General features: G+C 43.4%; 1 protein-coding gene across 1 annotated transcript in view; it reads right to left on the minus strand.

The window, feature by feature from the left end:
- Positions 1 to 14,454, minus strand: part of fhit (fragile histidine triad diadenosine triphosphatase) — a 251,822-nt gene that overhangs the window by 196,083 nt on the left and 41,285 nt on the right. Inside the window, exons 2-3 of the mRNA XM_084316078.1 lie at positions 8,899 to 9,070; positions 7,086 to 7,115 (exon numbers count right to left, since the gene is read on the minus strand). Of these exons, the coding sequence (XP_084172204.1) occupies positions 7,086 to 7,115; positions 8,899 to 9,070 (202 nt within the window). The remainder of the gene's footprint in view (positions 1 to 7,085; positions 7,116 to 8,898; positions 9,071 to 14,454) is intronic.

Genomic DNA, 14,454 nt, shown 5'->3' on the forward strand with positions numbered 1-14,454 from the left:
AATGGCATTTTAGCGCAATGTTTTCAACTGTGGGGGCACATGGTCAAGTTTAGACCATTGAAGGGGCACCAATGGGCACATCATCTAGTTTTTCCACTCAAAAGGGCATTTTAGATCAATGTTTTCAACTGTGGGGGCACATGGTCAAGTTTAACCATTGGAGGGGCACCAATGCGCACGTCCTCTCATTTTCGCCACTCAAAAGGGCACTTTAGCGCAATGTTTTCAACTGTGGGGGTACATGGTCAAGTTTAGACCATTGGAAGGGCACCAATGGGCATTTTTAAAGTGCCCACTTAAAAGGGCACTTTAAGGGCGCCCAAGTGGCGGACCATGTAATGCGCTGCGTCGCGGCACGGCCGACCCGGGTTCGATTCCCGGACCTGGCGTCATTTGCCGAATGTCTTCCCCCCCACTCTGTCTCCCGTTCTTCCTATCTCTCTCTCTCTCTACTGGACTGCCCAGTAGTAAAAAGCGATAAACGCTAAAAAATAAAAGAAATAAATGCAATGTTTTCAACTGTGTTTTCAAGTTTAGACCATTGGAAGAGCACCAATAGGGCACACCCTCTAATTTTTTGCCACTCAAAAGGGCACTTTAGCGTGCATTTTTTAACCGCTCCTCTACATAAGCAGGGGTGTGGCCATACTAACAGCTCCTTCCTTGTTTTCACCACGGCGAGTGTCTGTATACACCACTACGCCGATAGGTCGACGACTCCTCTGGTAGCGGAGGATCTGAGACGCAAGCTCTTCGCCTCTGCTCGCTCCCGTCGTAAGATGGTGAGCTGCAGGGGCGAACGGCCTGGCTTTGGAGAGCTGCTGGAGCCAGACGAGGGTGCTTCTGCTCGGTCTCCTTGTCCGATGGATACGGAGGATTTTATGGAGGGAGCGGGAGCGCTCTTGTTTGACGCCCCGGTGGAGATGTATCACTCTCCCCCTCAGGGTGTGGCAGGGGGTGGTATGTCTCCTTGGGGTCCCTCGTCCTCCGGTGTTGGGTTAGAACCTCCGACTCGGAGACGGGATGCCCTGCTATCAACCGCATCGGATGGTGGCGCCACACAGAGTGGCAGCCTCCCGTACATGAGGGACGCGGGCTGTGTGGAGGAAGGTGCACATGGGGAATTGCGTGCCTTGTTCCCGGAGCTCATGGTGGCCGCCGCAGCCGCTAATGGCGTGCCGTTGCCGCAGCCACTGCCTGCACCTGTCCCTGATGACTTGATAGGTCATCTCTGGCAACGTCGTCCTGTGAGGGAGACAGGCGTTGTCTGCCCATTCTTCCCCTCAATGGAGGCCTATGTGCGTCAGGGACAGGTAATCTCCCGCATCACCGGCCTTACCCCCGCCTACGTGCCAGTCACGTGGGTGGTGGGTTTGATCGAGGGATTGAAGGAAGGGGTGCCTCGGCTTGATAGCCCGATGGCATCTATTCTTTGTCCTGAGGTGAAGCTGAAGCTGATTGTAGATGATGTTAAGGTTAATCAAATGAGTGGAATAGACTTGCTTCACTTAATGTGCATTGATTTTAGAGACAAGGTAATCCAACTGGCTGTGATAATTGTAAAACTACTGAGCTTGAGCAATCTAGCGGATTACATCACTGATTACATTTTACAGCAGGTAATCTGTAATAAATTCAGTTTTGAAAATAACCTTCCTTAACACATTCGGGGCCATTGGGATGAGTCTAATTAATCTCAAGAGGACCGGGGAATGTAAACAAACGTGGGGCTGTTTGTAGAGATAAATCTATACTTTATAGTATTGCTATCTGTCCATTCTCATTGTCAATTGAGTCCATAAACCGTCCCTTCAAAATGGCTTAACCCTTGTGTACCCCTGGTCATGAAAACTACTTTTTTGAGATATTTTGAGTGTGTGTGTGAGCACAGCGGTGTCTGTGTTTATTATTATTTCATGAAATTGGGTAAATATCTTAATTTTACATATATGTTTATTGTCTCAAAAGCTTATAACATGAAACACTCTAGAAAAATAGTTACAGTATTTAGTGCCTTGTTTACCCCTGGTCATGTTTTCTACTCTCCGTCCGCTCCCATGTTAAAACGGCATTTTTAACCATTTTTAAATCTGCTCTCCTTCGTTCAATTCTCGATATATTTACCAAACCTTTGCATATTCCACAAGCTAAGAACCCCGTCTAGGTTAGGATGTGCTGTTACCGATGTAAAACACATGGTGGCGTAATCGCTCTACAGATAACTTTGCCACAATTCAAGGGAGGTGAGATAGGCTGTACTGGGCTGCCAGTGATTGAAACTCCGGAGACATGGTTTGGGGTGGTGGGGGGGGGGAGCGAGTGGATTTTCTAAGACAGAACCAGAGACGAACCGGACCGCGCAGTCGACAGCGCGCCACACGCCGAAACACAAGCCCCCCAAAGCCGGCACGCGCCAACGAGGAAGTGTCCTGCACGGAGCAGGTCTGGTTCTCTTCCCACCAGCGAGGCGAGCCCAAGATTCCTGCCGCAGAACCCATTGGAACCGCCCGCAAAACATTTGGGTCAGTATGAGCGCTTAGCAACGTTTCGCCTCAAAGCCGTTTCTGGCCGAACTAGTCATCGAATCTTTAATATTTTTTTTTATTCGTATTCAGAGGTATTTCGTCGAGATATTTCTAAATGTAATGTTTTAAAAAGAAATATGAGAAATATGGTAGAAAACAACATTTATCCGTTTTTTTCAATGAAAAAAAGCGTTGTATCAAACAAACACAGTTTGTTATAATTCATAAATATGAGTAATCTGTTGAGAGATATATTGAGATTATGCTATTACTGTTAATCATGGGTAATAATAAAAAAAAATAGTAAACAGTTAAAATTATATGGCTTTAAACATGAGCCATGATTTCATGACCAAGCCCAGGGTGTGTCAGCTTTCCCAGGGGTACACAAGGGTTTTAAAGAAAAAATATTTTCATCAATAGGTTCTCATTTTATAGCGCCGTGAATATAAGCTTTATACCGGATTTGGTCTAGTATATTTCATGGAAGCTGAGATACTCAATATTTTGAGTGTGTGTGTGAGCACAGCGGTGTCTGTGTTTATTATTATTTCATGAAATTGGGTAAATATCTTAATTTTACATATATGTTTATTGTCTCAAAAGCTTATAACATGAAACACTCTAGAAAAATAGTTACAGTATTTAGTGCCTTGTTTACCCCTGGTCATGTTTTCTACTCTCCGTCCGCTCCCATGTTAAAACGGCATTTTTAACCATTTTTAAATCTGCTCTCCTTCGTTCAATTCTCGATATATTTACCAAACCTTTGCATATTCCACAAGCTAAGAACCCCGTCTAGGTTAGGATGTGCTGTTACCGATGTAAAACACATGGTGGCGTAATCGCTCTACAGATAACTTTGCCACAATTCAAGGGAGGTGAGATAGGCTGTACTGGGCTGCCAGTGATTGAAACTCCGGAGACATGGTTTGGGGTGGTGGGGGGGGGGAGCGAGTGGATTTTCTAAGACAGAACCAGAGACGAACCGGACCGCGCAGTCGACAGCGCGCCACACGCCGAAACACAAGCCCCCCAAAGCCGGCACGCGCCAACGAGGAAGTGTCCTGCACGGAGCAGGTCTGGTTCTCTTCCCACCAGCGAGGCGAGCCCAAGATTCCTGCCGCAGAACCCATTGGAACCGCCCGCAAAACATTTGGGTCAGTATGAGCGCTTAGCAACGTTTCGCCTCAAAGCCGTTTCTGGCCGAACTAGTCATCGAATCTTTAATATTTTTTTTTATTCGTATTCAGAGGTATTTCGTCGAGATATTTCTAAATGTAATGTTTTAAAAAGAAATATGAGAAATATGGTAGAAAACAACATTTATCCGTTTTTTTCAATGAAAAAAAGCGTTGTATCAAACAAACACAGTTTGTTATAATTCATAAATATGAGTAATCTGTTGAGAGATATATTGAGATTATGCTATTACTGTTAATCATGGGTAATAATAAAAAAAAAAATAGTAAACAGTTAAAATTATATGGCTTTAAACATGAGCCATGATTTCATGACCAAGCCCAGGGTGTGTCAGCTTTCCCAGGGGTACACAAGGGTTTTAAAGAAAAAATATTTTCATCAATAGGTTCTCATTTTATAGCGCCGTGAATATAAGCTTTATACCGGATTTGGTCTAGTATATTTCATGGAAGCCGAGATACAGGGCTAATAGCTAATAACGTTAAATCCAATGGCATTTTGGTTATAGATACGCTCCAGTTAAAATGCAAACTGCATATGATCGGTACGATCCTCACGCATGTATGCATGAAGGGGGGGGGGAGGACGTAGTTTCTGATTATTGATCACCAATAACCGTGTTAGCCTCATTAGCCTCCTAGGCCGAACGCCTGGATGGCTATCAAAGCAAGGCCCGATCGGGATGTACTTTCCGTGAAAAAGATCTTACCGTGGTCCGGTGGGATGTCCCCGAGCATTTCCCCGTTATCGATCACCATCTGGTAGATCGATATGTCCATTGGCTGATGATAAATCCCCTTATTGCATGGTGAAATCTGCGATGCAAAACGTAATCCAAGCTACATGCTACACATCCAGAATCCTGCTACTGGAAACTCAAAAAAAAACTCAAAAAAAAGAGTCCACCGTTCGGCCACAGGGAACACTGCATTATCGCGATAGAGCCCCTAAGAGGATCTGGCCGGTATTGCACCTTCTCGAATTCATAGAGTAGGGTAGATCTGCAGTGCCGCTCGGCGACCTTGAATAGGTTATTAAAATGGAATAACAATAACAACTTGCCACGGATTTATCCGTGCCTCTGTCCACAACCGTTGGAATCGAAACACGGATAAATACGTCCTTGGGCGCCATTGTGTTAACCTGTGTGATGCTTCTCAAGTACCGACAAGCTGAGTCATTATTATAATAATTTTTTTTTTTTTTTTTTACATAGATAGATTCAACAACAAAGTAGAAACCTTTTGAAAAGTTTTAAGGATAAGGTGACAACTTGCTGAGGTTGCAAAAGTGCATCACTGAGGACCCAAAGTGAATCCTCTCTTTTATTGGACTATCTGAGACCCAGCGCTGGGTGGGCTCACCTTCAGTTCAAAAGCATGGCCATAGCCATTTTGAAAGCTAACCTTTTGTCTTGTAAGGTCACTGCAAATGTGTTATGACAGACTTCCTTTCCTGAAGCCCCCTCCCACCTGAGTGGAAGCTCCAGTGTGTGTCCGCTCAGCTGACATTTGCTGAGTTCAAATGTAATTAGCTTCATCCACTGAAAATTCCCATTTAGATAAGGGTTCCCAAGTGGAATGTCTGGGTGAAAATATGATTTGAGAAGGGAAGAGAGGTAGATAAAAGTCCTCACTGGCCTGCTTGAAACACACACACACACACACACACACCACACACACACACACACACACACACACACACACACACACACACACACACACACACACACACACACACACACACACACACACACACACACACACACACACACACACACACACACACACACACACACACGTGTGCGAGCACTCAGAAACAATGAAACATGCACACCTACTGTACCAAACAGAACAATCTTTTAGCGGGTTTAGGTATGTCCTCAGAAAATGGGATTAAAAGTATTTTTGACTACAAATGTAGTGGAAAGAAGGTACACCTAACATATCCAGTATCTACAGTATATTACTATTTGACAAAAACATCATTGAAAAGGTGCATGTGTGCACCTGTGTGTTTTGTTTACAACCATTAATATACCTTGTACACAGCACAACGTCTTAACATAAGAGCAGGTCATTGTGTAATGTTGGCATATATTTTAAATTCTGGTAATGCATAGAATGGTGTTCATATAAGTATACAGATGGAGAAAATAGCAGTAGTGATTTACAGTGATGAGGGCAGATAGAGGTGTGAGTTACAGATATTTCCGCAGTACATATCTAAATAAATAGACCCCTGGTGTGTAGAATGACCCAAGTCATTCTAATAACATTTTGTGAAGATGGCCTCATTCGTCTAAACATGATTAACACACACCGCGATTCAGTCTTCCCCCACAATCGTCGCTCTGACATGCTTGGCTTAAATGGTACCATTAACATTTCAATATTCCTCTCCACTGTAGGCCAACCACTGGCAGTAAACAACTATAGCTGTATTATTAGCCTGCATTCCACATGCAATATCAAATGGCTAAAAGGACATAGCAATCCATTTGTATTCCGATGGTGATTAACATAAGAAATGGGGAAAGGAAAAACCACAAAAGAATTGTGTGGGTACAGAGCATAATTATGTGATCAAACTAGGAAAGCATGCATTGGATTCTGAGAAGACTGACGGGGAGACAGAGAAAGGGGTCAAGGGGGTGGAGGGAGTGGAGTTTCAATTTACATATTTACATATTCATACATGAAATGTGAAACTTGTTTGAGTTACAAGAATGTATAATACCAGCAGAGTGATAAGTGCCTTAATTAAATCATCTACCTGCAACCAAAATTATTCAAGGGCACAGTCAGTGTAGTGAATGGAAAGAAAAGTTTGTCAAGGACAAAGACAGCTTTGAGTTAAAGTAACTGGCAAGGATTACGAGGGCTGGAGTACAATAGCAGAGATATTAATTGATTATGTATGGTCTGTATCTGCATATTTATTTATTTACTACATGTCTGTTTATTTATTAATTCATTTATTTTTCTTCTCACACACCCTATTGTGTTTTTGTTATTATTATTACCTACACATACCCTGTTTGCTTTTTGTTTTAACTGATCATATTTATAATCCTGATTTATTCTCAATACGATTGTTTATATATATATATATATATATATATATATATATATATATATATATATATATATATATATATATATATATATATATATATAAACAATCGTTTTCATCTCTACATATGAAGTGTATGAAAAAAAGACATAGTCTGTAAATAATTCAGCCATGCCAAAAGTTTAGCACCCCCAAAATGAAATACAATGATTATTTAATAGTGTGTAACTGTTGCAAAGGCCTCATGACATATTTAAAGGCAGTGAATTATTAACTTCTCACCTTCACCGTTTGTCCGGCTTCAGGGCCGTCCTGGTGGGAACAGAAAGGGGATAATTAGGAACAATTGGGAATTCAGGAATACATCCATTAATAATTCAGGGGGAATTTTAATTTCAGATGAATCACGACGCCTCCCTCCTTTCCCCCACGTGAATCACAAAAGGTTTTTTATTCTTCCTGGTTTGTTTCATTGTCTCTTTTGTCCTCTGGCGTTCCACTTTATCACGTTTTCATTCTCTTTCTCTCTCTCTCTCTATCTCTCTCTATCTCTCTCTCTCTCTCTCTCTCTCTCTCTATCTCTCTCTCTCTCTCTGTCTCTCTCTGTCTCTCTCTCTCTCTCTCTCTCTCTCTCTCTCTCTCTCTCTCTCTCTCTCTCTCTCTCTCTCTCTCTCTCTCTCTCTCTCTCCCCCTCCCCCATGGTATGAAAATGGATGGTAAAAAGAAAAAGTTGGCTTCTACTTTGCTGACAAGTAAAAAAAATAAATAAAAATAAAAATATTTAAAGAAAATACATCAGCAACGTCACATTAGGTGTGATTACATGTGATTAGATTACACTTAGTTGTTTGTTGGCAAAGGGTGATGATGACATTTTGCACTAATAAAAAAGAAAGTCAGTTGGGATGTTTTTGAGAACCTGTGATCAACAAACAATAGAACACCCTGTCAGCAGAAGTAACATCATCCTAAAATGATTTCTCCAGAAGCCTCTGGTGAGCTTGATTTGTGTGATTTTGTTTGTCACTGGAGTTGCATGCTGCGGAGAACAATCCCCCCCCCCCTTCCCCAGCATGCCCCCCACCTGTCCCTCGCCGAGACTTCTCCTTTAATGCAGTGTCTCGTCTCCCAACACTCTAACCTGCGAGCTGTCACAACTAATCTCGCATCATCACTTCTCGCCACCTCCCAAGTCAAAGAAAATGATATCCAGGTAAAGATTACTCCCTGCTTCTCTTTTTCCCTCTCTCTCCTAACCTGCCAAACGATTTTCTCTGGCAGGGACAGCGGATCGCGCTAGGTGCTATTTTGATATTAGCATATATATCACTGGTTATGCAGAATAGGGCAGTCAGTGTGATGAGAGGCTGTCTGGGTGACAGGGCCTTGGGGAGAGGTAGCCAGCTCCGTATTTAGCCTGCTTCTCAAAATAGGAGTGCCGTCCCTGGGGCCACCGACTAGGGTTAGTTGATAAAGACATTATACTCTATCCAAATCACTCAGAAAATTTGGATTATTGAAATGCTGTGAAATAGTGAGTGACACCATGCCAGTTATCTGCTCCTTTATGATTATAGTCTATGATTATAGACTCAGAAGAACACATCTGCAAGGCAAATAATATTGTAGAATATTTAGAAAAAAATGAAAAATTATTCTCAAGAATTTGATTAATGAATAAATCAAATTAATGATAACTTTCTGTAAATATAACATAATTTCAACTTCCATATATAACGGATGGTACCACGAAGCGCAGTCACGATGGACTTCCGATGTTGTGAAGTGACTGGGGCGAGTACCGGTGCTATGGGTTAAACTCACTTTCACCCTCAAAAGACACATAGACACATTACAAAGCAATGAGTATAGAGGTCTGTGCTGTTGCCCGCGGTGTGGGAGACCACGGGTTCGAAACTCCCTCGGGCATCGAAGTTTAAGGTGACGATGTCACAACCGTTAAACATATACCAAGATACATCATACCACGTATTTGAAAATCTGTGAATCTGACTATATCTGGCTATAGACTTATTTTGTTTTACTGAAATCAATGTTAATCCCATAAAACATAATGTTTGTTTGGGTATATTACCTGTATGGCGATGGTGAGAGAGGTGGCCTGGAAGTGTCTCTCCACCAAGCTGGCTACTCTCTGGGTGGTGCTGAACAGGTCGGCCACTTCATCAGGATGGAGGTCCCGGAAACGCTCGACGGGCCTCAGGGGGCACACCAGCACATCTGAGTTGTCCTGGTTAAGGAATGTTCTGAGGCCCAAAAGACGCATATCACAATGTTTGTAATACATAATGGTGTTCTCCAACATGCATTAAAAAATTTAACGGTAGTGCTATCAGACCCGCAGTGTAAACAGTCCTCATCTGAAATCATCAATAATCTTAGTGCATAATTAAAGGTAAAATCTGTAATGTTGTTGACCTCTAGGCAAAAGATGACAACATACTGCACTTTGTTTTTGTCTGATGTGTGGGTTGGATTTCAGTGGGTACAGGGGAGGGGGTGCTACAACTGGCCACACCACAGGCTCTACCAAGAGGGGTCTGGAGAAATCCACAGTATAATAAGGTACTAAACTCTAACCCACACATCAGACCAAAACAAAAAAGTAAACAAAGAGCAATACCAAGTAGGGCTCTTTTGCCTAGAGGCTGCTGTTTGAAGGCATTACAGATTACACATTTAAATCAATCAAATTTAAGAGGCACCACATCCATTCTATGGTAAGTGAGAACTTAATTTCTCCAAATAACTAGGCTTTTGCAAAAAATTCATCATTACCGCTTGGAATCATAATAATTTCAGTGTTAAAAAGAAATACAACATGCAAAAGTTCCAAGGGAGCTCTAAATATTTAGTGCAAGGTTAGAACGTCGATTGCTATCGCTAAATCATTAAACTACCAACTTGATCCTGGTTTCAATCCTACCTCACCACCCGGACACAGTTTATCACCATCGCCAATTCCAGTTCCACCCCGGCCCCAGTCAACCAAGGCGTTCCCCAAGGTTCTGTACTTGGCCCAATTCGGTTTACATTTACATGCTCCCCCTCGGTCAGATCATCCACCGCCATGGCCTCAGCATTCCACTCCTACGCTGATGACACACAAATCTACCTCTCCACCAAACCATCCGCCCAGCCATCCCCATGCTCCCTTGTCAACTGCCTTCATGAAATAAAAACCTGGATGTCATCTAACCTTCTCAAACTCAAGAACAATAAAACTGAGCTCATGGTTGTGGCACCCAAGGCCCTGCTCCGGAAGGTTGGGGATCTCACCCTCGACATAGATGGCTGCTCCATCTGCCCTTCCCCAAAGGTCCGCAACCTGGGCGTTATCCTGGACTCCACCCTTTCTTACCAAGCCCATGTCAGTTCCGTCACCAAATCCACCTTCTTCCATCTCAGAAATATCTCCAGACTCCGACCATCACTTTCCGACTCCACAGCTGAGACCCTCATCCATGCCTTCGTCACCTTCCGCCTGGACTACTGCAACAGGGTCCTGTCCGGGGTCCCAAGCAAAACCCTGGACAGGCTCCAGTATGTTCAAAATTCAGCTGCCAGGGTTCTAACCCGCACCAAACCCTGGCAGCAAATCACCCCCACCCTTATCCACCTCCACTGGCTCCCCATCAAATCCTGCATCACCTACAAAACCCTCCTGCTCACCTACAAATCCCTCCACGCTCTGGCACCTCAGTACCTCACTGACCTCCTCCACCCCTACACTCAGTCACGGTCCCTGCGATCCACAGACACTGGTCAGCTCTCCATCCCCCGAACCAGACTGCGGACCTTCAGGGACAGAGTTTTCAGTGTGGCAGCTCCCACCCTCTGGAACTCCCTCCCCGCAGAACTCCGCAAGGCCCCAACTCTGAACTCATTAAAAAAACTGCTCAAAACCCACCTCTTCAACTTGGCCTTTAACCCCTAATTTCTCACTTTGTATGTTGTGTCTGTCCACTATGTTTGTTACTTTTGTTATTTTTTCCCCCTATGTAAAGCGACCTTGGGTCTTTTGAAAGGTGCTATATAAAATGAAGCTATTATTATTATTATTATTATTATTATTGACAAGGACAGAGGGAAATTGCAGACCATTCAACGGGTCTACAATGGGAAGAGGACTGACTCATTTGTGGAAAAAAGAAACAGAAATAAAAAACATAAACAGGTTCCGTGATCTTCTGTGAAAATAACCCAACAACGAAGTCGCCACCTATTATACCTCACGACCAAAGTATGACGGCACTTTGACAAAGAAGACAAATTCTCCATTTCAGCTGAGACATAAAGGTCACAGAACACATTATGAGGAAATCTCTCATCACACGTATGGGAACAATTGCACACCAAAAAGTAATCAAGCCTGGCTACAAAAGTGAGACGCATTTCTATGACAGGTAGAGGGACTTGTGCAGAGCAAATAATCAAGGGCTTTGAGAATGTGTTTCTTTTTTTGTTACGGGTCACTGGAAAGGTAGTTTAACAGAACACAACCTGTGGGGGAAAAAATTCTCACAAAAGAACAAAGAAAAGAAAGGAAAGATAAGAATAATAAATAAAGGCAGCCCATGATCAAGGAGTGGACTGGGGGAGAACAAAGACCATGTTACATCATTGTTAAAAAAAAACACAAAGGCACATAAATCACCTTCTCAAGGAGGCAATTCTCTATAGGCTCTATTCTCTAATGGTCAATGATGACACAGGCCTGCGTTGGTGATACATTCAGCTTTTGAGATGTGAAAATAACTATTCATATAATAATAAAACATTTTAATAACTCATTATTATATATATTTTTGTATCCACTTTTTCTCCCATCCCAATTTCGTAATTCCAATTCTTCCCTCCCCTGTCTTGAACATTGCTAGACTATGCCTCCCACTGGTCGGCTGTAGTGAGGATAGAAGCCTTGCATCACGTGTCCCCTCCGGTACACGAGGAGGCAGCCTGTCGCATCTTTTCACCAGACAGCTCGAACTCTCAGTGGTGAGGAGTAACGTGTGGGAGGCTCACGCTGCCCCCGATACTTCCTGTTTCTGCTGTACAGGCGTCACCCAACCGACCTGTAGGCGTCGCTGTCCACAACGTCCAATCCCCACCCACCGGCTTTCCCACCCTCTAACACTGACTGCCAATTGTGTTAGTATGACGACCGGCCAAGCCGGTAGCAACGCCGAGAGCTGGGCTCGATACCAGTAAATCCTGCGTTAGTGGCGAGCGCCTTGCCCACAGCGCCACTCAGCCGCCCTATAACTCTATATTATTGTTGTTGTTTCTTATTATGAAAAATGTGTCTGTAACTGCCCCCCGGCTTGGTCTTGAAATAAAGATGCGGTTATGTTTCGTACAGATGCTTTTATTTATTTTCTCTTTTTTCTCTTGCATTTCAGCTTAGCAGTACTGTAGCTTTTCTTTGGTACTTTGTACAGGTAGTGACGGTTGCCTCATTTGGTCCGTTTGCACCTCGTTTGCACCTCGTTTGCACCTCGTTTGCACCGTGAAAACTGCATAGGACAGTCAAACACAAACATACAATTAGTTACATATTTCACATTTCAATATTGTTCACATGTCGTTCATTATTATACCAAAGTGTTCAAACAAACAATTGTATTAAAGATATTTAAAGGGTGAACTCGTCTTCCATAGCAAAGGCACTCAGGGAAAAACAATGATATATAATAACGTTACTTGTCCGGCAGCAGGTGCCTTTGATTAGAATCTGCTTCGTGAGTGCACCACTTTATATGTTTATAAATGTTTGGCGGTTACACACATAAATATACAACAACATATCTTCAACAACAGTAATAATAATAGTACATTTGAGTGTTCGACATACCTTATTCCGCTTTACCAAGGGTAGTTAATTTAACTGGAGTAAGGTCCTTCCATCATACAATTCGCTGCCTGCTCCGTCGTTATCTGAGTTACTTCCGCCTTGGTCACACAGAAAGCTGTGACCTTTATACTAAAGAAAGACGAGCTCTGCCCCCATGTGGACACTAAATGAAAGTGCACAAGTGGCTCCGAAATATTATTTTCTTAGATAGATAAATAGAGGGCTCAGTATTCTGAGCCTATACAGAGAAATTGATCATCTAGACCAACGCAAATCAAAGCTTACTGACAGTAAAGATGATAGGCATCTTTACCCTTGGCGGTCAGTTACACTCCCACCAAATCCTGCTATGACGGATAAGCACAAAAACAATTAATTTAGTCATACAGGATTTCCTTTTAGATTTCACATAGCATCAAAATAATATTTTTCAAGCATTTCTATACTAATTACTCTCGAGGAGGAGTACCAATTTCTGGATCGGTCGCTCGAGGACTGAAGGTCTGGTAGAGTGATCTTTTCGCTCCCCAGTCTGTATTTTTACTCGACGTACTAGACCGTCGCTCTCTGGAGTGGCTTCGACAACCCGACATAGTTGCCACTGGCTTCTTGGCAGGTTACTGTCCTTGAGGATGACTATGTCGTTCACCTTGAGGTTACGCCGTGGTACGTGCCACTTCTGGCGTGTAGAAATGTTCAGGAGGTATTCCTTCTTCCAGCGGCTCCAGAATTGTTCGATTAGGTACTGGACTCTGCGCCATCTCTTGGTTGCATACATGTCCTCTTTAACAAATCTCCCAGGGGGTGGAAGAGCGATTTTAGACTTCATCATGTTGAGATGGTTTGGTGTTAAGGGTTCTAGCGCCATAGGATCGTTGATACCATCTACTGTCAGTGGTCGGCTGTTTACAATAGCTGTAGCTTCATAGAAGAGTGTTCTAAGAGAGGCGTCATCAAGTCTGCCTGGACACAGAGCGATAGTGGCGTTCAGCACATTTCTTACTGTCCTGATTTGACGTTCCCAGACACCACCTGCATGGCTGGCGGATGGAGCGTTGAAGACAAATTCACACTGTTTCTCTGCTAGAAAGATCTCCAGTAAACTGGCGTCACATTGTTTGAGTGCTTCTTTAAACTGGTTTCTAGCTCCCACGAAGTTAGTACCGTGGTCGCAATGAAGTTGCCGAACAGCTCCTCTGAGGCTGATGAAGCATCTCAAGGCGTTAATGAATGAGTCTGTTGATAAGTCTTCAAGCATCTCGATGTGGACGGCTCGTGAAGCTAGGCAAGTTAGTATCAGGCCATACCTTTTGTACTCCTTTCGAGCCTTTTTAATCAGAAAGGGGCCGAAGCAGTCCATGCCACTGTATGAGAAAGGCGGTGAGTCTTCCACACGCTCTTTAGGGAGTTCAGCCATTTGCTGCTCTTGAGTAGGTTGTCGGAGTTTCCTGCATCGTACACAGTTGTGAATCAGCTTGGCTACTAATTTGCTCCCACCAATGACCCAGAAACCATTTGCCCTCAGTTCCATTTGGGTTTGACTTCGGCCTTGGTGACAAACTTGAGCGTGGTGATGAGCCGTAATTAGCTTGGTGATAGGGCTGTCTTTTGGCAAAATGATGGGATGTTTCATTTCTTGACTGAGGGATGAGCGTCTCAATCTTCCACCCACACAGAGAAGTTCTTGATGCAGAATTGGATCAAGGGAATGGAGAGCACTTGAACTTGGGAGAGCATCTCCTTCCTGGCATCTCTTAATTTCCTGAGAGAAGGCTT

Source organism: Notolepis coatsorum (assembly GCF_963971535.1).
Source record: "Notolepis coatsorum genome assembly, chromosome: 6".
In the NCBI taxonomy this organism is placed as follows: Eukaryota; Metazoa; Chordata; class Actinopteri; order Aulopiformes; family Paralepididae; genus Notolepis; species Notolepis coatsorum.